Raw genomic sequence first — 26,663 nt, forward strand, 5'->3', positions numbered from 1 at the left:
TTCATAAAAATAATTCTGTACTTTTTTAATTTATAATAAAAGCAGAATTAAAGGAATACAATCATGATACACTTCTTCTATCTTAGCACTTGGTACAAAAAAGTTAATTTTTGTTCCTGGGAAGCACAAGTCTGTCAAAAACATGTATTTGATCTGGGACCATTTCATGTGATACCCTTCCTATTTGGTGTTAAAAGCCTTCTTAGAGGTTTATGAAACCACAAAACACAGCCATTGCCATCAACCCCAAGCTAATCAGACCATTTTGCTGGAGATTCAGGAATATAATTTTGGTCTCAGTGATAGTTCCTACATTGCAACAATGACTATACTTCAACAAGTACTTCATTGGCTGCAAAGCGCTTTGGGACGTTAAATTCAGTTAACTAAATAAATCTGGAATAAGAAGCTAGTATCAGTAATGGTGACCATGAAACTATCATGATGTGGAGATGCCGGTGTTGGACTGGGGTGGACAAATGTAGGAAGTCACACAACATCAGGTTATAGTCCAACAGTTTTATTTGAAATCACAAGCTTTCGGAGCGCTGCTCCTTCATCAGGTGAAGTGAAGAGAAGCATACAGGCACAGCATATATAGTCAGAGAAAACTGCCAGATGATTACAGGTAATCTTTCTAACTGCCCTTTCTCACACCTCGGCAGAGAGATAATCACAGCAATCAAAGGTGTGAATGGTGTCCAAACAGGTCAGTCAGGAAAACATTGCATCAAAGAACAATGAGGTGGGGTCAGACCTTCAGAGCATCCTACGCGCTCTCATCCCACGTACTCCCCGCGTGGGAGACTTCTACTGCCTCCCAAAGATACACAAAGCCAACACACCCGGACGTCCTATCGTATCAGGCAACGGAACCCTGTGTGAGAACCTCTCTGGATACATCGAGGGCATCCTGAAACCCATCGTACAGGGAACCCCCAGCTTCTGTTGCGACACTACAGACTTCTTACAGAAACTCAGCACCCACGGACCAGTTGAACCAGGAACACTCCTCGCCACGATGGACGTCTCGGCACTCTACACCAGTATCCCCCACGATGACGGCATCGCTGCGACAGCCTCAGTACTCAACACCAACAACAGCCAATCTCCAGACGCCATCCTACAACTCATCCGCTTCATCCTTGACCACGTCTTCACCTTCGACAACCAGTTCTTTACCCAAACACACAGAACAGCCATGGGGACCAAATTCGCACCCCAATACGCCAACATCTTCATGCACAAGTTCGAGCAAGACTTCTTCGCGGCACAGGACCTCCAACCAATGCTATACACCAGATACATCGACGACATTTTCTTCCTATGGACCCACGGCGAAGAATCACTGAAAAGACTACACGATGACATCAACAAGTTCCATCCCACCATCAAACTCACCATGGACTACTCCTCAGAATCGGTTTCATTCTTGGACACACGAATCTCCATCAAAGACGAACACCTCAGCACTTCACTCTACCGCAAGCCCACGGACAACCTCACGATGCTCCACTTCTCCAGCTTCCACCCTAACCACGTTAAAGAAGCCATCCCCTATGGACAAGCCCTGCGAGTACACAGGATCTGCTCAGACGAGGAGGAACGCGATGGACACCTACAGACGCTGAAAGACGCCCTCTAAGAACGGGATATGACGCTTGACTCGTCGATCGACAGTTCCGACGGGCCACAGCGAAAAATCGCATAGACCTCCTCAGAAGACAAACACGGGACACAACCAAGAGAGTACCCTTCGTCGTCCAGCACTTCCCCGGAGCGGAGAATCTACGCCATGTTCTCCGCAGCCTTCAACATGTCATCGACGACGACGAACACCTCGCTAAGGCCATCCCCACACCTCCACTACTCGCCTTCAAACAGCCGCCTAACCTCAAACAGACCATCGTTCGCAGCAAATTACCCAGCTTCCAGGAGAACAGCGAACACGCCACCACACAACCCTGCCACGGCAACCTCTACAAGACATGCCAGATCATCAACACAGATACCATCATCACACGTGAGGACACCACCCACCAGGTACATGGTACATACTCATGTGACTCGGCCAACATTGTCTACCTCATACGTTGCAGGAAAGGATGCCCCGGAGCATGGTACATCGGCGAGACCATGCAGACACTGCGACAACGGATGAACGGACACCGCATAACAATCGCCAGGCAGGAGTGTTCCCTCCCAGTCGGGGAACACTTCAGCAGTCAAGGACATTCAGCCTCCGATCTTCGGGTTAGCATTCCCCAAGGCGGCCTTCGAGACACACGACAACGCAAAATCGTCGAGCAGAAACTGATAGCCAAGTTCCGCACTCATAAGGACGGCCTCAACCGGGATCTTGGGTTCATGTCACGCTACATGTAACTCCACCTGACGTAGAGTCATCCAGACTCGAGTCGTCGTTGGCTTGTTCTCTCTGCACAGATGCGACCGGACCTGCTGTGATTTCCAGCAAAGTTTTTTGGGTTTTTTTCTGTTTTTCATACAGACCCCAGCATCTGCAACATTTGACCCCTTGTGAACCCATCATTGTTTTGATGTAATGTTTTCCTGACTGACCTGTTTGGACACCATTCACACCTTTGATTGCTGTGATTATCTCTCTGCCGAGGTGTGATAAAGGGCAGTTAGAAAGATTACCTGTAATCATCTGGCAGTTTTCTCTGACTATATATGCTGTGCCTGTATGCTTCTCTTCACTTCACCTGACGAAGGAGCAGCGCTCCGAAAGCTTGTGATTTCAAATAAAACTGTTGGACTATAACCTGGTGTTGTGTGACTTCCTACATGAAACTATCAGATTGTGGTAAAAACCCATATGGTTCACTAATGTTCTTAAGGGAAGGAAATCTGCCGTCCTTACCCGGTCTGGCCTATATGTGACTCCACACCCACAGCACTGCCCTCTGAAATGGCCAAGCAAGCCACTCAGTTGCAACAAACCGTTACGAGAAATAGTAATAAGAATAAAACTGGATGGACCACCCGGCATCGACCTTGGCACCGGCTTTGGACACGACGACAGCACACCCAGCTTTGGCACCCCATTTACCACTTTAAACATTCACTCCCTCCACCACCGGCGCACCATGGCTGCAGTGTGCACCATCTACAAGATTCACTGCAGCAACTCGCTAAGGCTTGCTCGGCAGCATCTCCCAAACCCGTGACCTCTACCACCTAGAAGGACAAGGGCAGCATGCGCATTGGAATACCGTCACCTGCAAGTTCCCTTCTAAGTTACACACCATACTGAATTGGAAATCTATTGCTGCTCCTTCATCGTCGCCAGGTCAAAATCCTGGACTCCACGTAGTGCTGCGATATTCACTCGCAGCGCCCCAAGAGGGCGGCGGGGCGTTTCTAGTATCACCCCGCCTCCCTCTTGGCGCGCTACCAGGGAATTTCCGGCGCGGGGGTGCTAACTTTTTCAGGGCCCAAAGGGGGAGCGACCCAATTTTGCCCCCTTGTGTTGGCAATTTCCCGGCAACATGGAACCTCAACTATTACTTATGTTGTTATATTGATAAAGAAACATGAATACTGTGCTAAGGTGCCAACAAGCAAGTCAAAAATTGAATCCCAGTATTTATAGGATGATTGATAACTACGATCCATCATGCTCACAATAATCATGCATGATTTTTTTCCATCAAATCAATACCCATCAGGATAAGCCTTTCGATCTGGCAGATCTGATGGGAAGAGTGCAAGAAACAGGAGTAGGCCTTTCGGCCCCTCGAGCCTGCTTCGCCATTCAATGCAGTCATGGCTGATCATCCAAACTCAGTACCCTGTCCCTGCCTTCTCCCCATATCCCTTGATCCCTTTAGCCTTAAGAGATATATCTAACTCCTTCTTGAATATATGTAATGAATTGGCCTTAACTGCCTTCTGTGGTAGAGAATTCCACAGGTTCACCACTCTCTGGGTGAAGAAATTCCTCCTCATTTCTGTCCGAAATAGCTTACCCCTTATCCTTACACTGGCCCCGGTTCTGGACACCCCCGCCATCGGGAACATCCTTCCTGCATCTAATGTGTCTAGTCCTGTTAGAATTTTATAAGTTTCAATGAGATCCCCTCTCATTCTTCTAAACTCCAGCGAGCTTAAGCCCAATCGACCCAATCTCTCCTCATACGTCATTCCTGCCATCCCAGGTATCAGTCTGGTGAATCTTCGCTGCACTCCCTCCATGGCAAGAACATCCTTCCTCAGATAAGGCGAACAAAACTGCACACAATACTCAACGTGTGCTCTCACCAAGACCCTGTACAACTGCAGAAAGACATCCTTGTTCCTGTACTCAAATCCTCTTGCTACGAAGGCCAACATACCATATGCCTTCGTAACCGCCTGCTGCACCTGCATGCTTACCTTCAGCGACTGGTGCACAAGGACACCCAGGTGTCGTTGCACTTCCCCTTCTCCCAACCTATTGCCGTTCAGATAATAATATGCCTTCCTGTTTTTGCCACCAAAGTGGATAACCTCGCATTTATCCATATTATACTACATCTGCCATACATCTACCCAATCACCCAACCTGTCCAAATCATACTGGAGTTTCTCGGCATCCTCCTCACAGCACACACGCCCACCCAGCTTTGTGTCGTCTGCAAACCTGGAGATATTACATCTAGTTCCCTCGTCTAGGTTATTAATATATATTGTGAATAGCTGGGGTCCGAGCACCGATCCCTGCGGTACCCCACTAGTCACTGCCTGCCACTCAGAAAAAGACCCGTTTATTCCAACTCTGCTTCCTGTCTGCCAGCCAGTTTTCTGTCAAAGTCAGTAGCTTGCCCCCAATCCCATGTGCCTTAACTTTACATGATAATCTCTTATGCGGGACCTTATCGAAAGCCTTCTGAAAGTCCAAATACACCACATCCACTGGTTCTCCCTTATCTACTCTACCAGTTACATCCTCAAAAAATTCCAGTAAATTAGTCAAGCACGATTTACCTTTTGTAAATCCATGTTGACTTTGTCCGATCCTGTCACTGTTTTCCAAGTGCTCTGCTATTACATCTTTTATAATGGACTCTAGCATTTTCCCCACTACCGATGTCAGGCTTACCGGTCTATAATTCCCTGTTTTCTCTCTACCACCTTTCTTGAATAGTGGGGTAACATTAGCTACCCTCCAGTCCATGGGAACTGTTCCAGAATCTATAGAATTTTGGAAGATGACCAGCAATACATCTACTATTTCTAGGGCCACTTCCTTAAGTAGCCTAGGATGTAGATTATCAGACCCTGGGGATTTATCGGCCTTCAATCCCATCAATTTCCTTAACACCATTTCCCTACAAATACTGATTTCATTCAGTTCCTCCCTCTCATTAGACCCCATGTTCCCCGACATCTCTGGGAGGTTATTTGCATCCTCCTTTGTGAAGACAGAACCAAAGTATGTATTTAATTGGTCTGCCATTTCTTTGTTCCCCATTGTAAATTCCCCTGATTCTGACTGCAAGGGACCTACGCTTGACTTCACCAATCTTTTTCTCTTCACATATCTATAGAAGCTTTTACAGTCAGTTTTTATGTTCCCTGCAAGCTTACTCTCATACTCTATTTTCCCTTTCTTAATTAATCCCTTTGTCCTCCTTTGCTGAATCCTAAACTGCTCCCAATCCTCAGGTTTGCTGCTTTTTCTGGCCAATTTATATGTCCTCTCCTTGGATCTTATGCTATCCCTAATTTCCCTTGTTAGCCACGGTTGAGTCACCTTTTTTGTTTTATTTTTATGCCAAACAGAGATGAACAAATTTGTAGTTCATCCATGCAATCTTCGAATGTTTGCCATTGCCTATCCACCATCAACCCATTAAGTAACATTCCCCAATCCATCCTACCCAACTCACACCTCATACCATCGTAGTTTCCTTTATTTAAATTCAGGACCCTAGTCTCTTGAGTCAAATACTTCACTCTCCATCTTAATGAAGAATTCTATCATATTATGATTGCTCCGCCCCAAGGGAGCTCGCACAACAAGATTGCTAATTAATCCTCTCATATTACATAATACCCAGTCTAAGATGGCCTGATCTCTAGTTGGTTCCTCGACGTATTGGTCCAGGAAACCATCCCGTATACACTCCAGGAATTCCTCCTCCACTGTATTGTTACTAATTTGGTTTGCCCAATCTATATATAGATTAAAGTCACCCATGACAGCTGCTGTGCCCTTATTGCACGCGTCTCTCGTTTAATGCCATCCCCAACCTCGGCATTACTGCTTGGGGGTCTGTATACAACTCCCACTAACTTTTTCTGCACTTTTTCTCAGCTCTACCCATACAGATTCCACATCATCAGAGCTAATATTCTTCCTTACTATTGTGTTAATCTCCTCTTTAACCAGCAATGCTACCCCACCTCCTTTTCCTTTTTGCCTGTCTTTCCGAATATCCCAGCCTTGGTCACCCTGGAGCCATGTTTCCGTAATCCCAATCATATCATGTCCATTTACATCTATTTGCGCAGCTAATTCATCCACCTTATTACAAATGCTCCTCGCATTAAGACACAAAGCCTTCAGGCTTGCTTTTTTAACACTAGACCTTTTAGAACTATTATTTACTGTGGCCATGTTTGATTTAAACCTTTGACTTCTCTGCCTGCCACTTTTGCTTTTCTCCTTCCTGTCTTTTGCTTCTATCCTTGTTTCCCATTCCTCTGTCTCCCTGCACAGGTTCCCAACCCCCTGCCATTTTAGTTTAAACCCTCCCCAACAGCACTTGCAAACACTCCCCCTAGGACATCGGTCCCGGTCCTGCCCAGGTGCAAACCGCCCAGTTTGTACTGGTTCCACCTCCCCCAGAACCGGTTCCAATGTCCCAGGAATTTGAATCCCTCCCCCTTGCACCATTCCTCTAGCCACGTATTCATCTGAAATATCCTTCTATTTCTACTCTGACTAGCACGTGGCACTGATAGCAATCCTGAGATTACTACCTTTGAGGTCCTATGTTTTAATTTACCTCCTAACTCCCCATATTCAGCTTTTAGGACCTCGTCCCGGTTTTTACCTATATCGTTGGTACCTATATGCACCACGACAACTGGATGCTCTGCAGCCGCTCCGAGACATCCTTGACCCTTGCACCAGGGAGGCAACATACCATCCTGGAGTCTCGTTTGCAGCCACATAAACGCCTATCTATTCCCTTTACAATAGAATCCCCTATTACTATAGCTCTCCCACTCTTTTTCTTCCTGTCCTGTGCAGCAGAACCACCCACGGTGCCAGGAAGTTGGCTGCTGCTGTCTTCTCCCGATAAGCCATCCCCCCAAACAATATCCAAAGTGGTATATCGGTTTGAGAGGGGGGGATGGCCACGGGGGGCCCCTGCACTACCTGCCAGCGCCTACTACTCTGCCTGGCGGTCACCCATTCCCTTCCTGCCTGTGCAGCCTTTACCTGTGGTGTGACTGATATACCTATCAATTCCTCCAATAAAAGGCGAAGAGTTACGAAGGTGACTAAAGGTTTTTATTGACTAAATAACAGAGCCCACTCTCGTGGGTGATCCGATCCAAGCAGGAGGAATACCAGCCAGTCGCTCACCTTTATACCTGGCCTGGTGGGTGGAGCCAAGGCGGAGTCGGCAGTGGTCATCCCAGGTATAGCAGTGTGGCAAGAGGCGACCTCGTACCGTGATACAATAGTGGTCAGTGATACAGTTATAACGAACAGTGGTGAACAGTGCTAACTACTAACAGTGATACGATAGTGAACGTGGTTTACCACATTCACCCCTTGTTTAGAATTAAGTCCGGCGGGGTGAAGTGTACTACCAATTCTGGTAGGTCAGTCTGTCCGGAGGCTTCGTAAGCCTCTCCGATCGCCGCAGCGGTGGTGTTGCCTTATCCGGTGCTGGTGCCTTATCCGGTGTTGATGCTGGTGTTTGCGTGGTCGGCGAGGGCTCGTGGGGTTCCGGCATGCCGTCTACCTGGGCTGGGGTTGGGGGGGGTGGTGGCGGTGTTTCCGGATCGGCTGAGGGTGCGAGGTCTCGTAGGGAGACAGTGTCCTCCCGCCCGTCTGGGTACGCCACGTAGGCGTACTGGGGGTTGGCGTGCAGGAGGTTCACCCTCTCGACCAGGGGGTCCGTTTTATGGGCCCTCACGTGTTTCCGCAGCCAGACCGGCCCCGGGGCGGTCAGCCAGGTTGGTAGAGTGGTTCCCGTAGTCGACTTCCTGGGGAAAACGAACATTCGTTCATGGGGGGGTGGTGTTAGTGGCCGTGCAAAGTAATGACCGGATGGAGTGCAGCGCTGTCGGGAGGACTTCTTGCCAGCGGGAGGTTGGGAGGCCCTTAGACTTTAAGGCTAAGAGGACGGCCTTCCATACCGTCGCGTTCTCTCTTTCCACCTGACCGTTACCTCTGGGGTTGTAGCTGGTGGTCCTGCTTGCTGCAATACCTCTCTCCAGGAGGAATTGCCGGAGTTCCTCGCTCATGAAGGAGGAGCCCCGGTCGCTGTGTATATAGTTCGGGAACCCGAACAAGGCGAAGAGGGCATTCAGGCACTTAATGACCGTGCTACTGGTCATGTCGGGGCAGGGGAAGGCAAAGGGGAAACGGGAGTACTCATCAACGATGTTGAGGAAGTACACATTACGGTCAGAGGACGGGAGGGGCCCCTTAAAGTCGATGCTCAGGCGCTCGAAGGGGCGGGTGGCCTTGATCAGGCTTGCTCGGTCCGGCCTATAGAAGTGCGGTTTGCACTCCGCACAGGTCTGGCAGTTCCTGGTCATGGTCCTGACCTCCTCGATGGAGTAGGTCAGGTTGCGGGCCTTAATGAAATGGTAGAGTCTGGTGACTCCGGGGTGGCAGAGCTGGTCGTGGAGGGTCTGAAGCCTATCGATATGCGCGCTGGCGCATGTCATTCGTGAAAGGGCATCAGGGGATTCGTTCAGCTTGCCTGGCCAGTACAAGATCTCATAATCGTAGGTGGAGAGCTCGATTCTCCATCTCAAAATCTTGTCATTCTTGATTTTGCCCTTCAGCTTGTTATTAAACATGAAAGCCACCGAACGCTGGTCGGTGAGGAGGGTAAATCGTTTGCCTGCCAGGTAGTGCCTCCAGCGCCGTACTGCCTCCACGATCGCCTGGGCCTCTTTCTCGACCGACGAATGTCGGATCTCGGGGCCCTGTAGGGTCCTTGAGAAGAAGGCCACTGGCCTCCCCTCCTGGTTTAGGGTGGCGGCTAAGGCGAAGTCGGATGCGTCGCTCTCCACCTGGAAGGGGATGGACTCGTCCACTGCGTGCATCGTGGCCTTGGCTATGTCTCCCTTAATGAGGGAGAAGGCCACGCACGCCTCCTCCGTGAGGGGGAAGGAAGTGGCTTTCAGGAGGGGTCTGGCTTTGTCCGCGTAATTGGGTACCCATTGGGCATAGTAGGCGAAAAGCCCCAGGGTTCTCCTAAGTGCTTTACGGCAGTGGGGGAGGGGTAGCTCCATGAGGGGGCGCATTCTTTCTGGGTCGGGGCCGATGATTCCGTTCTCCACTACGCAGCCAAGGATGGCAAGGCGCGTGGTGTTAAACACGCATTTCTCCTTATTGTAGGTGAGGTTCAGCCGTTGGGCCGTACGGAGGAATTTCTCCAGATTCGCGTCATGTTCCTGCCGGTCGCGGCCGCAGATAGTGACGTTATCTAGGTAGGGGAATGTAGCCTGCAGTTCGTTCTGGTCAACCATCTGGTCCATCTCCCTTTGGAAGACCGAGACCCCATTAGTGACACCGAAGGGGACCCTAAGGAAGTGGTATAGGCGCCCATTCGCCTCGAAGGCGGTATACTGGCAGTCCTCAGGGTGGATAGGGAGTTGGTGGTAGGCCGACTTCAGGTCGATGGTCGAGAATACTTTATACTGTGCAATCTGATTGACCATGTCAGATATGCGGGGGAGGGGGTATGCGTCCAGCTGGGTATATCTGTTTATGGTCTGGCTGTAGTCGATGACCAGGCGGTTTTTATCGCCGGTCTTTACTACGACCTGGGCACGCCAGGGGCTGCTGCTCCCCTCGATAATGCCCTCTTTCAGGAGGCGCCGCACCTCAGAGCTAATGAAGGCTCTGTCCCCGGCGCTATACCGCCTGCTCTTGGTAGCGACGGGTTTGCAGTCAGGGGTAAGGTTAGCAAACAGAGAGGGTGGCGGGACCTTGAGGGTGGAGAGGCTGCAGGTGTTACGCGGTGGGCGGTTTAACGTCTGCTGGTTGTTGACTGTGAGTGGGGGGAGGGGTCCACCGTATGCTAGGGTTACGCTTTGGAGGTGGGATTGGAAGTCCAGCCCTAGTAGGACGGCAGCGCAGAGATGGGGGAGGACGAGGAGTTTAAAGTTTTTATACTCCGTGCCCTTAACCGACAGGGTCACGACACAGTAGCCGCTGATGTCCGTGGCGTGGGACCTCGATGCCATCGAGATTCGGCTGCGCGTTGGTAGGACAGAGAGGGAGTAGTGGCTCACCGTGTCTGGGTGGATGAAGCTCTCCGTGCTTCCGCTGTCGAACAGGCAGGTCGTGGCGTGGCCGTTCACTTTGATGTCCATCATTGACTTGGACAGATGGTGCGGGCGGGCTTGGTCCAGGGTGACGGAAGCTAGTGTGTAGCTGAGCGAGTCGTTGTCATCTGCGGGCAAGGCGGTCGGGCGTGGTGAGTAAAATGGCGTCTCCCACGAGGTAGGGCAAAATGACGGAGAAGATGGCTGCCCCCGTAGCTCACGAGGCACTATTGGGGTCGGTTGCCTTAATCAAAGATGGCCGTCCCCATGACTCATGTGTGGGGATGCTGGCCTCAGTTGCCCTAAACAAAGATGGCCGCCCCCATAGTTCGCATGCGGCACTGCTGGCCTCTGAGGATCCGCTCCTGCAGGGCTTGGAGAAGTGGCCTTTCTTCAGGCAGGTTTTGCATATGGAGTTCTTGGCTGGGCAGCGCGACCTCGGGTGCTTCTCCTGGCCACAAAAAAAAGCCGGCGGCCCGATCGCGGATGCCCGATGTCGGGGCCGGTGCCGGTGCCGGGGGTGGCGGGGCCGGTCGGGTCCGGGACGCCGACGCAGAGGTAGGTCCCGGGGGCGGCGCTGGGAAGGGTGCTGTGGTAGGGGTCGGGCCCGAGTCCCAGGGTCGCGAGCAGTACCTGGTGAATGCTTCCTGATCTTGGTGGGCCACTTCCAGGGAGATAGCGAGGGCTTCAGCTTTTTCCATGCTGAGGTCTTTAGCTTCCAGCAGTCTTTGCCGTGAGTACTCGGACCGTAGGCCTTTCAGGAATGCGTCGCGGATATTATCTTCAGTATTTTCGGCTGCCGACACCGATTTAAAGTCACAGTTCCTGGCGAGTGCATATAGCGCCTGTGAGAATTCGGCTACTGATTCTCCTGGCTGTTGCGGCCGTGATCTTAGGAGGTGCCTAGCGTACATGTAGTTTACCGGGGTCCGGTACTTCTGTTTCAGCAGGTTGATGGCGGTCTCGTAGGTAGTCATGTCCTCGATGAGAGTGTATACTCTCGGGCTCAGTTGTGCCTGCAGGACACTTAGTTTGGATGCCTGAGGGACGCTGGATTCTCTCAGGTATGATTCGAAGCAGACCAGCCAGTGTTTAAAGTCTGCGGCTGAGTTTGCTGCTCGTGGGTTCAGGTCCAGGTACGGCGGTCTGAGGGCTCGCAGCCAAGCTGGCTGGTGTGGCTGTGCTCCTGGGAGCTGCGCTGGTGGCTCCTCCGCCGGTTGTGACTCGTTGTCGGACATCATTAAATTTAGTCAATAAAATTGATATACCTATCAATTCCTCCAATAAAAGGCGAAGAGTTACGAAGGTGACTAAAGGTTTTTATTGACTAAATAACAGAGCCCACTCTCGTGGGTGATCCGATCCAAGCAGGAGGAATACCAGCCAGTCGCTCACCTTTATACCTGGCCTGGTGAGTGGAGCCAAGGCGGAGTCGGCAGTGGTCATCCCAGGTATAGCAGTGTGGCAAGAGGCGACCTCGTACCGTGATACAATAGTGGTCAGTGATACAGTTATAACGAACAGTGGTGAACAGTGCTAACTACTAACAGTGATACGATAGTGAACGTGGTTTACCACAGTGACCAACTCCCTAAACGTGCTATCTTCGATGTCCTCAGCATCGCGAATGCTCCAGTATGTATCCATTCGCAGCTCCAGCGCCGCAATGCGGTCTGCCAGTAGCTGCAGCTGGATACACTTCCCGCACACATGGTCGTCAGAGACACAGGAAGTGTCCCTGATTTCCCACATAGTGCAGGAGGAGCATACCACGGCACCGAGCTGTCCTGCCATGACTTACCCTTCAATTAATTTAAATTAACTTAAATCAAATCAATACCACCAATTACACTACAATTAAATGATCTACTCAAGGGCCCTTGGTTACTAGCACTAGAAACTATAACCACAAAAAAATTAAGACCTTCTAAACTTTATAAACTATGAACCTTAACTGTCAAACTATAGAGTAGTATAAATACTCCCTGGCCGTACTCACCCAATCAGCTGCTCCCTCCTGCCCGCGTCACGTTTTGAATTGTGTTGTGGCTCTGGAACCCCGCCGCTGGACTGAGATTGGTAAGAAAGCCTGTGAAAGTAAGTTTAAATACTCACTGGGTCTCCGGTCTCACTGCTCTCAACACCAGCCTCTGCAAAGAAAGCCCGCGAAAGTGAGTTTAAATACTCACTGGGTCTCCAGTCTCACTGCTCCAAACACCAGCGCAGCTCAAAGTAACAGAACCTCGTTACCTTGGAAGGATCTCCTGCTTCAAGCCGCTAATAAAATATGGATAGGTTTGCTACAGCTATGTTAAATGGATCTGAAATGAGAAATGGAGATTGGCGCAGTATGCAAGGCCTATGCTGTGTGAAAGGTTTTTATTGGTCACTCTGGAAGGAGATGGTGGTTGTTTCTCAGTTAATTCCTGGTTGTTCCACCAGAATTACCCCATTTTCACTCCCTGAAGTCCAACAGGATACAAGACTTATGTATCTGGCACACAACTGGTTTAGCCATCCAGCGTAGACAGTACATGGGTGACCAAAAGGCAGAGCAAGGGCAGGAAGGTAGTGCAGAAATCCCCTGGGGTTGTCTCCCTTAGCAACAGGTTCACCGCCTTAGGTACTGTTGTCGGGGGGGGTGACACATCGGGGGAAGGCACCAGCAGCCAGGCTCATGGCACCATGACTGGCTCTGTTGCAAAGAAGGGAGGGAAAAAGAGTGGCAGGGCTATAGTAATAGGGGATTCGATTGTAAGGGGAATAGATAGGGGTTTCTGTGGTCGCGACCGAGACTCCAGGATGGTATGTTGCCTCCCTGGTGCAAGGGTCAAGGATGTCTCGGCGCGGGTGCAGAACATTCTGGAGGGGGAGGGGGAACAGCCAGTTGTCGTGATACATGTTGGTACCAACGACGTAGCTAAAAAAAGGGAAGAGGTCCTACAAGTAGAATTTAGGGAGTTAGGAGCCAAACTAAAAAGTAGGACCTCGAAGGTAGTAATCTCTGGATTACTACCAGTGCCACGTGCTAGTAAGAGTACAGAGAACAGGATAGTTAGGCTAAATACGTGGCTTGAGCAGTGGTGTAAGAGGGAGGGTTTTAAATTTTTGAGGCATTGGAACCAGTTTTGTGGTAGGTGTGACCTATACAAAAGGGACGGTCTACACCTGTGCAGAGATGGAACTGATGTTCTCGGGGTAATTTTTGATAAAGCAGTTCGGGAGCATTTAAACTAGTATGGCAGGGGGCTAGAAACCTATGTAGTGAAATAGAGGAAAGTGAAAGGCAGACAGAAATAAATGATAAAAGGGTGAGGAACAAAAAACAAAGGGCCAAACTAATTCATAAAAAATGTGAGCATAAAAAAAGCCTGAGGGTTTTATACCTTAATGCGAGAAGCATCAGGAACAAGGTAGATGAATTAGCTGTGGAAATAGAGGTTAATAATTATGATCTAATTGGGATTACGGAAACATGGTTGCAGGGTGAGCAGGGCTGGGAGCTTAACATACAGGGGTATTCAGTATTTAGGAAGGATCGACAAAAAAGAAAGGGAGGAGGGGTAGCATTGCTAGTAAAAGAGGGGATAAATGCAATTGAAAGGAAGGATATTAACTCAGTTAATACAGAATCTATATGGGTGGAGCTAAGAAATAGCGAGGGGCGAAAAACATTAATAGGAGTGGTATATAGGCCTCCAAATAGTAAAATAGAGGTTAGGGAGGGCATCACGAGGGAAATTAGAGAAGCGTGCAATAAGAGCACAGCTGTCATCATAGGTGACTTTAACTTACATATAGATTGGACTAGCCTAATCAGTAAAAATAATGAGGAGGAGGAATTCCTTGAGTGTTTGAGGGATGGTTATCTGGATCAATATGTCGAGGAACCAACTCGGGAACAGGCTATATTGGACTGGGTACTGTGCAATGAGAAGGGACTAATCAGTAATCTTGTTGTACGGGGACCCTTGGGTCAGAGCGATCATAACATGATCGATTTCTCACTCGAAATGGAGAGCGAAGAAATTGACTCAGAGACTAAGGTCCTGAATTTAAACAAGGGGAATTATGATGCCATGAGACGGGAACTGAGTAGGTCTGTGTGGACAACGTTCCTGGGAGGACTGGAGGTAGATAAACAATGGCAAACATTTAAAGATAGAATGACAAAATTGCAAAAATTGTTTATACCAATCTGGCATAAAAGGAAATCTAAAAAGGTGACTCAACCGTGGATAACAGGGGAAATTAGAGACAGCATAAAATCCAAAGATAGGGCGTATAAAATAGCCAAAAAAAGCGCCAGAGCGGAAGATTGGGAACAGTTTAAGATAGAGCAAAGGAGGGCAAAGGGCATAATCAAGAGGGGCAAAATAGCTTACGAAAACAAGCTGGCGGAAAATATAAAAACTAACTCCAAAAGCTTTTATAAGTATATCAAAAGGAAAAGACTGGTGAAAACCAAAGTTGGTCCATTGCAGTCAGATACGGGGGAATATATAATGGGAAATAAGGAAATGGCAGATCAACTAAATGCATACTTTGGGTCAGTCTTTACGAAGGAAGACACAAAAAACCTCCCTGGGATATCGGGAAAAATAGGGACATTGGCAAAGGAGGAACTGACGCAAATCAATATCTCTAAGGATATGGTGTTAAGGAAGCTAAAGGGATTGAAGGTGGACAAATCCCCAGGGCCTGATAACATGCATCCTAGGGTACTGAAGGAGGTGGCCCTAGAGATAGCGGATGCACTAAGGATGATTTTTCAGAATTCATTAGACTCGGGAACAGTACCGATGGATTGGAGGGTAGCTAACGTTACCCCACTATTCAAAAAGGGGGGTAGGGAAAAAGCAGGTAATTACAGACCTGTAAGCCTTACATCAGTTGTGGGCAAAATGCTGGAGTCCATCATTAAGGATGAAATAGCGGAGCACTTAGCAAATGGGGACAGGATAGGACAGAGTCAACATGGATTTACAAAGGGTAAATCGTGCTTGACTAATCTATTGGAATTTTTTGAGGGAGTAACTGGTAGAATAGATGGGGGAGAGCCAGTAGATGTGGTGTACCTGGACTTCCAAAAGGCCTTCGATAAGGTCCCACATAAAAGATTAGCATGGAAAATTGAGGCTCATGGGATAAAGGGGAAAGTTTTGGCGTGGATAGGGAACTGGCTGTCAGATAGAAAACAGAGAGTTGGAATAAACGGCTCATTTTCTGAATGGCAGGCAGTAACAAGTGGGGTACCACAGGGATCTGTCCTGGGCCCCCAGCTGTTCACAATTTACATTAATGACCTGGATCAGGGAGTCGGATGCAGCATTTCCAAATTTGCAGACGACACTAAACTAGGAGGGGGGGTGGGCTCAGAGGAAGAGACCAGGAAGCTCCAGAGCGATTTGGACAGACTGGGCGATTGGGCGGATAAATGGCAGATGCACTATAATGTGGACAAGTGCGAAGTTATCCACCTTGGGTGCAGGAACGGGAGGGCAAATTATTATTTAAATGGCAATAGATTGGGAGAGGGGGAAGTACAGAGAGACCTGGGTGTTCTTGTACACCAGTCACTGAAGGCGAGCATGCAGGTGCAACAGGCGGTCAAGAAGGCAAACGGTATGCTGGCCTTCATAGCAAAAGGGTTAGAATACAGGAACAGGGATACCTTGCTGCAGCTGTACAGGGCACTGGTGAGACCACACCTCGAGTACTGTGTACAGTTTTGGTCGCCTCATCTGAGGAAGGATGTTCTTGCCATGGAGGGGGTGCAGCGGCGATTCACCAGGCTGATACCAGGAATGGCGGGAATGACCTATGAGGAGAGACTATGTAGTTTAGGGATGTACACACTGGAGTTTAGAAGATTGAGAGGGGACCTCATAGAAGTGTATAAAATTCTGACAGGTCTAGACAGACTGGATGCAGAAGGAATGTTTCCCTTGGCGGGTGAGAACAGAACTAGAGGACATAATTTAAGGATAAGGGCTAAACCATTTAGGACAGAGATGAGGGGGAATTTCTTCACTCAGAGAGTGGTGAACCTGTGGAACTCATTGCCACAGAGGGCAGTGTACGCCAGCTCATTAAATATATTTAAGAGGGAATTAGATATATTTCTACGGGCAAAAGGGGTTAAGGGTTACGGAGAGAAGGCGGGGACGGGATACTGAATTAAAGGATCAGCCATGATCTCATCGAATGGCGGAGCAGGCACGAAGGGCCGAATGGCCTACTCCTGCTCCTATCTTCTATGTATCTATGTATCTATGTATCACCAGATGTGGCTGGACCACAATAAGCTCCATCGGTCACCACCCTCTTTTGCCAAAACCACCCACCACTCCAGGATCATCCTGAACCCATGTTCTCCCTATTTTTTTTGGGTGCACGGCCCCTTTAAGGGGCTGCACGGTCCATTCAGTTCTTAACATTGGAAAACAGTTCCCGGCCTGCGCGGGACCGGCAAACAGCTGCATGGCCACGCAGCTTAGAGGAAACCTAGTCCTGGACAGCTCCCTTTCTCCACTAATGGAGTTGAGGTACAGATAAGCCATGTTTTAATTGAATATTGAGCAGGCTTGAGGGGCTAAATGGCACATTCCAATTCTTATGTACCAACCTTCTCTTAAATCCCTCTTCCCTTCACCCTCATCTTCAACAAGCACAAGGAGATCATGGACCGTTTAAGATTGGGACCATCTATTCAGCTACCTTTGCTGCTTGGTTGTACTCTTAACTAACCAATTGTTGACAGAGCACCTCTAACAATGGCTTCTCCACCCTCCCCCTTACCACTACCTCTGGAGTCCCCCTGGTATTATACCTGGCCGCCTCCGCTTTCCCAGCTGCAAGATGCCCCTTGGCGACATCATCCACAGACTTGGAGTCAGCTTCCACATGTATGCCGACAGCGCCCAGCGCTACCTCTTCACCACCTCTCACAACCCCTCCACTGTCTCTATATTGGCAGACTGCTTGTTCAACATCCAATCTTGAATGAGCTGCAATTCCCTCCATCTAAACATTGGGACAACCAAAGCCATCATCTTCGGGTCCCACCATAAACTCCCTACCTTTGCCATCAATTACATCCCCCTCCCCCACCAGCGTCTCAGGTTGAACTAGAATGTTCGCAATCTCAGCGTCCTACTTAACCGAGCTGAGCTTCCGACCTCATATCCTCTTCATCACAAGGACTGCCTACATGTATCTCTGTAACAACACCCCGCCTCCACCCCCAACTCAGTCCAACTGCTGCTGAAACTCTCAGCCACGTCTCTCTCACCTCTAGACTAGACTATTGTGATGCTCTCCTGGTTGGTCTAGCATCCGCCACAATCAATAAATTTTAGTTCATCCAAAACTCTTGCCCACTCATCCCCGCCCTTTGCAGAACAGAGGCCAAAGTCTTAGATCCATCATACGCTATCTAGGAGCGATACAAGATAAAGTTAAATTAACTTTTGAAATTTCTGCATTATATAAATAGCCTAGACAAGTTAGGAAAGATTCCTTCCCACCTTACCTGCAATTTTACAATCCTGCAAGAAACCTACGCTACCACCCATGCAGATAAGTAGCCCTGATAATTGGAGCCTTGTTTCTATTTTCAAGAATGATACTTTGCCTGGAAAACTCTCCCACTGAAGTGGAATGTACACAAAATTATTTAGGAGACAGGTTAGTATCAGAGTGTTAATGTGGAATATCCTAACACCCACAATTTGGAACTTTAACAGGGAGCTCAGGATATTGTACATCACCATTTTGATACTACTTTGATGGGGATGATTTGCAGCTTCTTCCAATTTAAATTAGTAATAGTGGTATTGGGAGCACACTACCACAATTTTGTATCCAATGCTCAACAGGATAGCCACAGCTGTCCACATTAGCATAAAATGAGTTGATCTCAATGCATTTTTCATGAAATGGATATCAGACACATGAAGGCCAAAAAGACTGACTGAAGAATTGTCTATTTATTCAGCTACTTTATTGCACTCAGAGACTAAATTGGATTGAGTATAATGGTTGTGTGAATTGTGCATGGTCTATTGAATTAATAGGCTGGATGGGCAGAATGTCCTTCATTCTATGTTCTCCTTATGTTTGTTAGTTGTCTCCACTATACCAGTATGTCCACTAAAATAGAAATAATAGTGCATTAGGATTCTTGAAAACCTGTTGAGGGTGTTTCACAATCCTGAGAAATGGTCCCTTCTGTAACATGGTAGAGTATCTAATGTGGCCTGTTTTCTTTGATAAAAGGTTTGCTCATAATAGTTTATTGCAGGTAGAACAGTGACAGTGCACTGATGCAGGCACACTCTGCGAGCGTTCAGTAGTACAACCCAGTCTCTGAGATGCAAAGAAATAATTAAAACCCTAGGGGGGGTGGAAATTTGGTTGATTAGCGCCTCCTGTTAGCACCCTCTTAGGAGAGCAAAGCAACTAGTGCCCAGGCACGGCTATGTTTGCGCAGCTTGCGAAATCGACCAGACATTATGCGGTGGTGCTAAACACTACCGCCACGATCTCCTGTGCCCGCAGAGCGTGACGTCAGTCGAGCGTGCAACGCCCTAGTAGCGTCCCGGACCGGATATTGAGTGGCGTCCCCTGCCGCTAGAAATGACAGATAGTGGGGAACATTTTGCAGTCGGGAAGGGACTGAGGGTACGCTATTTAAAGGTGGCCACTTCCTGCCTTTTTATGGTGGTGACTTTTTTGCACCAGGCATTCTCAGAGAGAGAGAGAGAGAGAGAGAGAGAGAGAGAGAGAGAGACTTTTGGAGAGATTCAACACTGTGTGAAGGAGTTTTGGGTACTGAGCAGCACTTTGCAGGTTCATTTTGATTTGAATTACCTTGCATCGATTTAGAAGAGACTTTGGGGGCTGCACTCTGAGCTCTTTCCCTGGGCCTCTCCATTGTTCTTTGCAGCAGAATTGATGTACAGGTCTCTCCAGGCAATGAGCAGGGTGTGGATGGAGAGCAAGATCGACCCTCCCCTTCAAGAACTGGTCGGCACCAGTGTGTCTGTGTTACATTGCTAACCGACATCACATGAGCTTCGCCAGCGCACTGAGGTAGCGCCTCGCTCCTCGGCGTTAGCGCCTCAAGAGAGGTGTGTAGCGCCTGATTTAGCGCTCATATCACCTCCAGGGGCAATAGAAGCCAAGTTTACAATCGGAGGCAATAACTAGTGCCAGGCGCTAAACTTTGCGCCCAGCCGATAATTGCGCCCCAAACGGGGCGATACCGAATTTCTCCCCCCAGGTCTCTCTCATACACACCTTTTTAGTAGCTGGTTACAAAGTGCATTGGCAGAATTCTCTTGGCCAGGAAGATTCTTCAAATGAACAAAAGATTAAAATAATAGCCCACTCCTCCAAAACAAAAAGCTGTGGAATAGATTGATGAGATACATTAAATCAGAAGCAAACTGCACTACTGGCATTACTCAGCCTAACAAAAGTTTTTCACTACAACTATTAACATAAGCCAACTCAAGTCCATGTGCAGTTTGTCTTCTCCTCCTCCCCCCCCCTTCCATAAAACCCAGTTCAAATGGTGAAAAAGATCAATAAACCTCAACAGTCATACACTTTCCATCATAACTCAGTGTGCAGAAACTTCACCTACCATTCATGAAATCTCCAACGAAGAGCCTTGTCCAAAACAAACTAAATTAAGCAACGGCTGTTTGAGAAGACACTGACACAACTTCAGATACTATATATATGAAAACTCTAAGAGAAGGGGTGATCTGCATACTACAACGCCAGCTAGACTAGTCAGTATTACTATTTGAGAAAATCGGAAAAAATCTTTTTATTCCAAATGGATCAGTACAATCTTCCCAAATATATCACGGAAGATTGGCTGCGTGAAAACATTTCTTGCACACTTACCATCATTTCCCGCTCTTCATGTGTCCTTCAAATTTCTCCCTACAAGAATAAATTTTAAAATTAGCACTACACGTATTAAATGCTGTATATGAACTACTGTATTTGAAAAGTGCATGAGCAGAAACATGTGAAGCCCAACTTAAAAGGACTGCAGAGGACTGCCCTATGTCCAAACGGTTACATCCTCACAGTATAACTTGTGTAAAGGCCACAATCTGGAGCTCCAGTTTAGAGGATGGGGGATCGAAGTACACAACACAAGGGGGAAAGCACAGTATTGTTGATGCAAAGAAAAAAATGTTTTGAACATGCACTCTCTCTCTCCATTCATAACAAAACCACAGAAAAATTTCCATATTCAAAATAGTGAGTATAATTGCAATACTGTGATAAACTAAGTTACATATATAAAAGTACTGGTCCAGATTTTGAAATCACTGAACTAAGATAGTGACTAGTAGCAGTTTCTTACCATTTTAGCTACTATTTATCCAAATGACTAACATATCCTACTTTTTTCACCCACCAGAGCAAAGTAACTAGAATATCTGTATTACTGACCTCTATCGCACTATTTAGCTTTCCACCTTTTCCTCCCCCCACTCCTAACCACATCAACTCTAACGAAGGATTCTACCTGAAACGTTAACTGGTTTTTCAGGTGACGACTAAGCTTCTTTAGTAGATATTTAGATCACAACTTCTTCTGTATTTACAAACTTTTGTGTAAAAAGACTGAAGCATATTGCCAACGGCAACCCTCAACCTACCTTTCAACTTAAAAGGATTTGAAATTTCAATTTATCAAAACATTTTCTCTTCCCAATAATAAAAAGCTGCTGTCACAACTGTGTGATGAAAATGCAACAAATAACGGGACCTCGATTCAAGATATCCATTCTGTCCATTATGACATCCCAATGAGGTGGACTTGTCTGCTTGCAAGGGTATGATTTTCATTGATTATAAATATCTAAGAATGTTTACTCTCTAGCATATAGTGAAGGCTGTCCCTACTTAACCTATAATTAGATAGCAGGACTAACTTGTTGATCCTTAAGACAAGGAGAAGCAATGGGATATTAATAATTGGAGGCCTACAAATACTGGTTCAGTATTGTTTCATTTGTTTACAAAGATTTTACCAAAGAGGCTGACTGATAGCATAGTGTTAACACTTGACAAAATGCTGCAAAGCAACACAGTGTAATGAAAATATTACATTCCAGTATAACATTATAGTTGTTGCACAACTCAATAAGGAAGAATTGGCAATAGTTTTGTGGGCTTGATGAAGTAATTCAACACAATAGTCTTCTGATGTTGTCTATGGCCTCGGATCACAATGAAAATTCCAAAGGAAATTAAAGGAAAGCCTTGACTGTATTCAGATACCTTGGCCACGCTGAAATAGCAAAGATCAAAACTGGTAGGTTTGCTGTTAAAAAAGCAGTCAAACAAGGAGAACCTCTCCTCCTCTTACCATTATGTTATCTCATTTGCTTTGTTCACTTGAATAACCTGGATCTGACATTAGCCCAAGTAGGAATGTTCTCAATTTAAGAATCACAGATCTTGCTTTTACTAATGGTATCTTAATTAGCAACACTATCAAGATTATGATCAATCTTACAGCGTATATTGTTAAAAAAGTCTTCAGAGATGGTTTACATTTCAGAGTGGTTATATGCTCCCTTGTAGTATTGTGGAATAGTTTGGTGCAAAGGTTGGTCTCTTGGTAGGGTTAAGTACAGATAGGAATGCTGAAAGACTGCATTAAAATCTTTGGAAGACAGTCTAATAGCAATCTAGAATGTGTCCATTATCAGCATCGTCAGACAACGATTTGATGGCCCTTGATATTCCTCTACTTGGGAAGGGAGAAACAACATTGCCCGAAATGGAAATAAAAATTATCCGGTCTTTCAGGGGGACGTTTGGAAGTCTCTGGGAAATCCAACAAACCCGGTATGCTTGGCCATTTAAAAAAAAAAGGAACATTTCTGAGGAGATCAAGAGGTTAGGGACAAACATGACACTCGTGCCCCGCCCACCCCCTCCCATCTTGCTGTACATTGGCCTAGAGAGAGGAAAAGTAGCAAAAGGAATTGGAAAGCCTATGAAAATCATTGTGGACAAGCATCAGATCAGTTTGTTGACATGTCACATTCACCCTAAATGCAGTTACAGATTATTGAATAACTGGCTTGTGCTGAAAGTACCTTTTAACAGAGACAGCTCATTAATGCTTTACTTCTACAAACATTTCCTGCCTAAGGATCTAACTTCTGGAATGGATAAGAGGCTTACTCTCTCTCTCTCTCTCACAAAGATTCACACTTTCATCACCTCCAAGCGCAACTTTCACAACACTCTCCTTGCCAGCCTTCCAAGCTCCACACTACATAAACTGCAATTCAATGAACAGTCCACCACCCACAGGTTTTAAATGAATATTTTGCATCTGTGTTCACTATGGAGGACGATGTAGGCATAGAAATCAAGCAGGGGGATTGTGATATCCTTGAACAAATTAGTATCGAGAGGGAGGAGGTACTAGCAGTTTTAGCGGGCTTTAAAGTGGATAAATCCCCAGGCCCTGACGAGATGTATCCCAGGCTGCTGTGTGAGGCAAGGAAGGAGATTGCAGGGGCTCTGACACAAATTTTCAGAACCTCTCTGGCCACAGGGGAGGTCCCAGAGGACTGGAGGACAGCTAACGTAGTACCATTGTTCAAGAAGGGGGGCAGTACTGTGTGACAGGGGCAGGTTGGTAGAGGACCTTTGTCTTACGGATGTTTAGTGTAAGGCCCATGCTCTCGTACGCTTCGAAGGTGTTGACGACGGTTTGGAGTTCGACCCCCGATTATCAAAATCCACGACAAGGCCTTGGACAACGTGGACCACTTTCCATACCTCGGGAGCGTACTGTCAACAACGGCAGACGTCGACGACGAAGTCCAACACCGCCTTCAGCGTGCTAGTGCAGCCTTCGGTCACCTGAGGAAATGTGTGTTTGAAGACCTAGATCTCAAACCCGGCACTAAGCTCATGATCTACAGAGCAGCAGTGATACCCGCCCTGCTGTATGCCTCAGAGACATGGACCATGTACAGCAGGCACCTCAAAGCACTGGAGAGTTTCCACCAACACTGCCTCCGCAAGATCCTGTAAATCTATTGGCAGGATAGGCACACCGTCAGTGTTCTTGCTCAGGCCAACATCCCCAGCATCGAAGCTTTGACTAAGCTCAATCAGCTCCGACGGACGGGCACATTGTCCGCATGCCCGATACGAGACTCCCAAAACAAGCGCTCTACTCGGAACTCCGGGACGGCAAGAGAGCCCCAGGTGGGCAGAGGAAACGCTTCAAAGACACCCTCAAAGCCTCCTCGAAAAAGTGCAACATCCCCATCGACACCTAGGAATCCCTGGCCCAAGACCGCACAAAGTGGAGGAGAAGCATCCGGGAAGGCGCCAAACACCTCGAGTCTCTTCGCTGGGAGCAAGCGGAAGCCAAGCACAGACAGCGCAAGTCCACCCAAGCACCCCACCCACCCGCCCCTTCAACCACCATCTGCCCCACCTGTGACAGAGACTGTAGGTCCCACATTGGACTCATCAGTCACCTGTGAACTCATTTTTAATGTGGAAGCAAGTCATCCTCGGTTCCGAGGGACTGCCTAAGAGAAGAGATTCAAGAAGGGTAGTAGGGATAAACCAGGGAATTACAGGCCAGTGAGCCTAACATCAGTGGTAGGGAAATTATTGGAAAAAATTCTGAGGGACAGAATTAGTCTCCACTTGGAGAGGCAAGGATTAATCAAGAATAGTCAACATGGCTTTGTCAAGGGGAGATCATGTCTAACCAATTTGATTGAATTTTGAGAGGGGGTGACTAGGTGCGTGGATGAGGGTAGTGCAGTTGATGTAGTCTACATGGACTTCAGTAAGGCTTTTGACAAAGTCCCGCATGGGAGACTGGTCAAGAAGGTAAGAGCCCATGGGATCCAGGGCAATTTGGCACATTGGATCCAAAATTGGCTTAGTGGCAGGAGGCAGAGGGTGATGGTCGAAGGTTGTTTTTGTGATTGGAAGCCTGTGTCCAGTGGTGTACCGCAGGGATCGGTGCTGGGTCATTTGCTGTTTGTAGTGTACATTAATGATTTAGATATGAATGTAGGAGGTATGATCAGTAAGTTCGCAGATGACACGAAAATTGGTCGAGTGGTAAATAGCGAGGAGGGAAGCCTCAGGCTACAGGACGATATGGACGGGTTGGTCAGATGGGCAAAACAGTGGCAAATGGAATTTAACCCTGAAAAGTGTAAGATGATGCATTTTGGGAGGACCCTAGGAAGGACAGAGGATCAGAGGGACCTTGGTGTGCATGTACATAGATCCCTGAAGGCAGCAGGACAGGTAGATAAGGTGGTTAAAAAGGCATATGAGATACTTGCCTTCATTAGCCGAGGCATACAATATAAGAGCAGGTAGGTTATGATGGAGCGGTACAAAACGCTAGTTAGGCCACAGCTGGAATACTGTGTGCAGTTCTGGTCGCCACACTATAGGAAGGATGTGATTGCATTGGAGAGGGTGCAGAGGAGATTCACCAGGATGTTACCTGGGCTGGAGCGCTTCAGCTATGAAGAGAGACTGAACAGGCTTGGGTTGTTTTCCTTGGAGCAGAGAAGGCTGAGGGGGGACCTGATTGAGGAGTACAAAATTATGAGGGGCATAGATAGGGTAGATAGAAAGAAACTTTTCCCCTTAGTAGAGGGGTCAATAACCAAGGGACATAGTTTCAAGGTAAGGGCAGGAGGTTTAGAGGGGATTTGAGGAAAAACTTTTTCACCCAGAGGGTGGTTGGAATCTGGAACTCACTGCCTGAAAGGGTGGTAGAGACAGGAACCCTCAACATTCAAGAAGCATTTAGATGAGCACTTGAAACGCCATAGCATACAAGGCTATGGACCAAATGCTGGAAAATGGGATTAGAATAGATAGGGCTTGATGGCTGGCGCAGACACGATGGGCCGAAGGGCCTCTTTCTGTGCTGTATAACTCTATGACACAACCTGTCCTGCACTCCTCCAATCACTGCCATTCTCGCAGACCTCCATCGACTCCCAATGCAGTAAATCAACATCCTTGTTTAAAAGTTCATTCACGGTCTTGCTGCCCCCCCACCCCACCTTTGCAACTTCCTTTAGTTCAAATGCTAGTACACACCCTTCACACTTTCAACATTAGCTTCTTATTCATCTCGCCCTCCCTTCACTCTTTGTTGGCAGAGCCTTCAGCCTTGATCCTATACTCAAACTCTCCTCCTGAACCCCTCCACCTTGCTATCTACTCACCTTCAAAAACCTCCAAAGTAATTATTTAACCATGTCTTCAGTCTATATCCCTAACTACTACTATTAATGCCTAGCATCTGTTATTCCCTACTTCATTAAATACCGGGGCATGTTTACTATGTTAAAGACATAAGCAAATGCAAATTGGTGGTGCTGTTGAGATGCGGAGAAAAATGGAAATCTAGTCAGTGTCCAGTCTTTAAATATATTCATATTAAAAAGGCACTAGATGATCTTGGGTTGATCGAACAGGAGCTTCTGGATGGCAGACATTTTGAACCACACATTGTCCAGATTAAAATCAAAATTATGGAGATCAGATGTTCCTGTGGTTCATGTGATGTGGATGTCACAGAAAAACCAGCCACCTGTGTTAGAGAATTAAGTTGGAAAAGCATAAACAATTATTTCAACAGATAACACAAGAAAACAAAGTTGCATTTTTGGCTTTGTGATAGATGTCATATGAAATGGTGAAGTCCTTGACACTGAACATGAGAGAAATGTCTAGACAATCATTACTGGGCTCGCCACAAAATTACTATAAAATTGGATAGTCAGGCAGTATTATAGCAATTTTGTGGAAAGCCTAATAATTTTCTAGACAATTCTCTTGTGTTCAGTGTCCAGGACCGCTACTGAAAGCCAGCCCTTATTCCCACAAAGCAGTCTGACTTTATATACACAACTCTGGCTATGTAGCGTAGCCCAGGGTTGAACAAACCACTCTTATTACTGTCGTTTTCTTTTGGAAATGACAGCGTCCTGTCATGTTCGTCTAGCTTTCAGATAACAAAGAATGTCGAACGTAGATTTTACTTGATCAGGGATCATTTTGCATACCCT

General features: G+C 47.3%; 1 protein-coding gene across 7 annotated transcripts in view; it reads right to left on the reverse strand.

Moving 5' to 3' along the window:
- The window catches only part of LOC147109680 (uncharacterized), a 396,101-nt gene that overhangs the window by 335,744 nt on the left and 33,694 nt on the right, over positions 1–26,663 (reverse strand). For 2 of the 7 annotated variants that reach the window (XM_086003775.1, XM_086003772.1), the window contains exons 2-3: positions 20,455–20,493; positions 19,837–19,944 (exon numbers count right to left, since the gene is read on the reverse strand). The exons of 1 other annotated variant lie outside the window; for it this stretch is intronic. Coding sequence is in view for 2 of the 6 variants with exons in the window: in XM_086003766.1 (XP_085859892.1) it covers positions 20,455–20,460 (6 nt within the window). In the remaining 4 variants the exon portion in view is untranslated. Of the gene's footprint in view, positions 1–16,207; positions 16,355–19,836; positions 19,945–20,454; positions 20,494–26,663 lie in introns of all 7 variants that reach the window. 4 more of the 7 variants (XM_086003766.1, XM_086003765.1, XM_086003773.1 and 1 more) reach the window with 3 other exon arrangements.

Source organism: Somniosus microcephalus, chromosome 12 (genome assembly GCF_052327205.1).
Source record: "Somniosus microcephalus isolate GS21.2 chromosome 12, FLI_Smic_1.0, whole genome shotgun sequence".
Taxonomy (NCBI): Eukaryota; Metazoa; Chordata; class Chondrichthyes; order Squaliformes; family Somniosidae; genus Somniosus; species Somniosus microcephalus.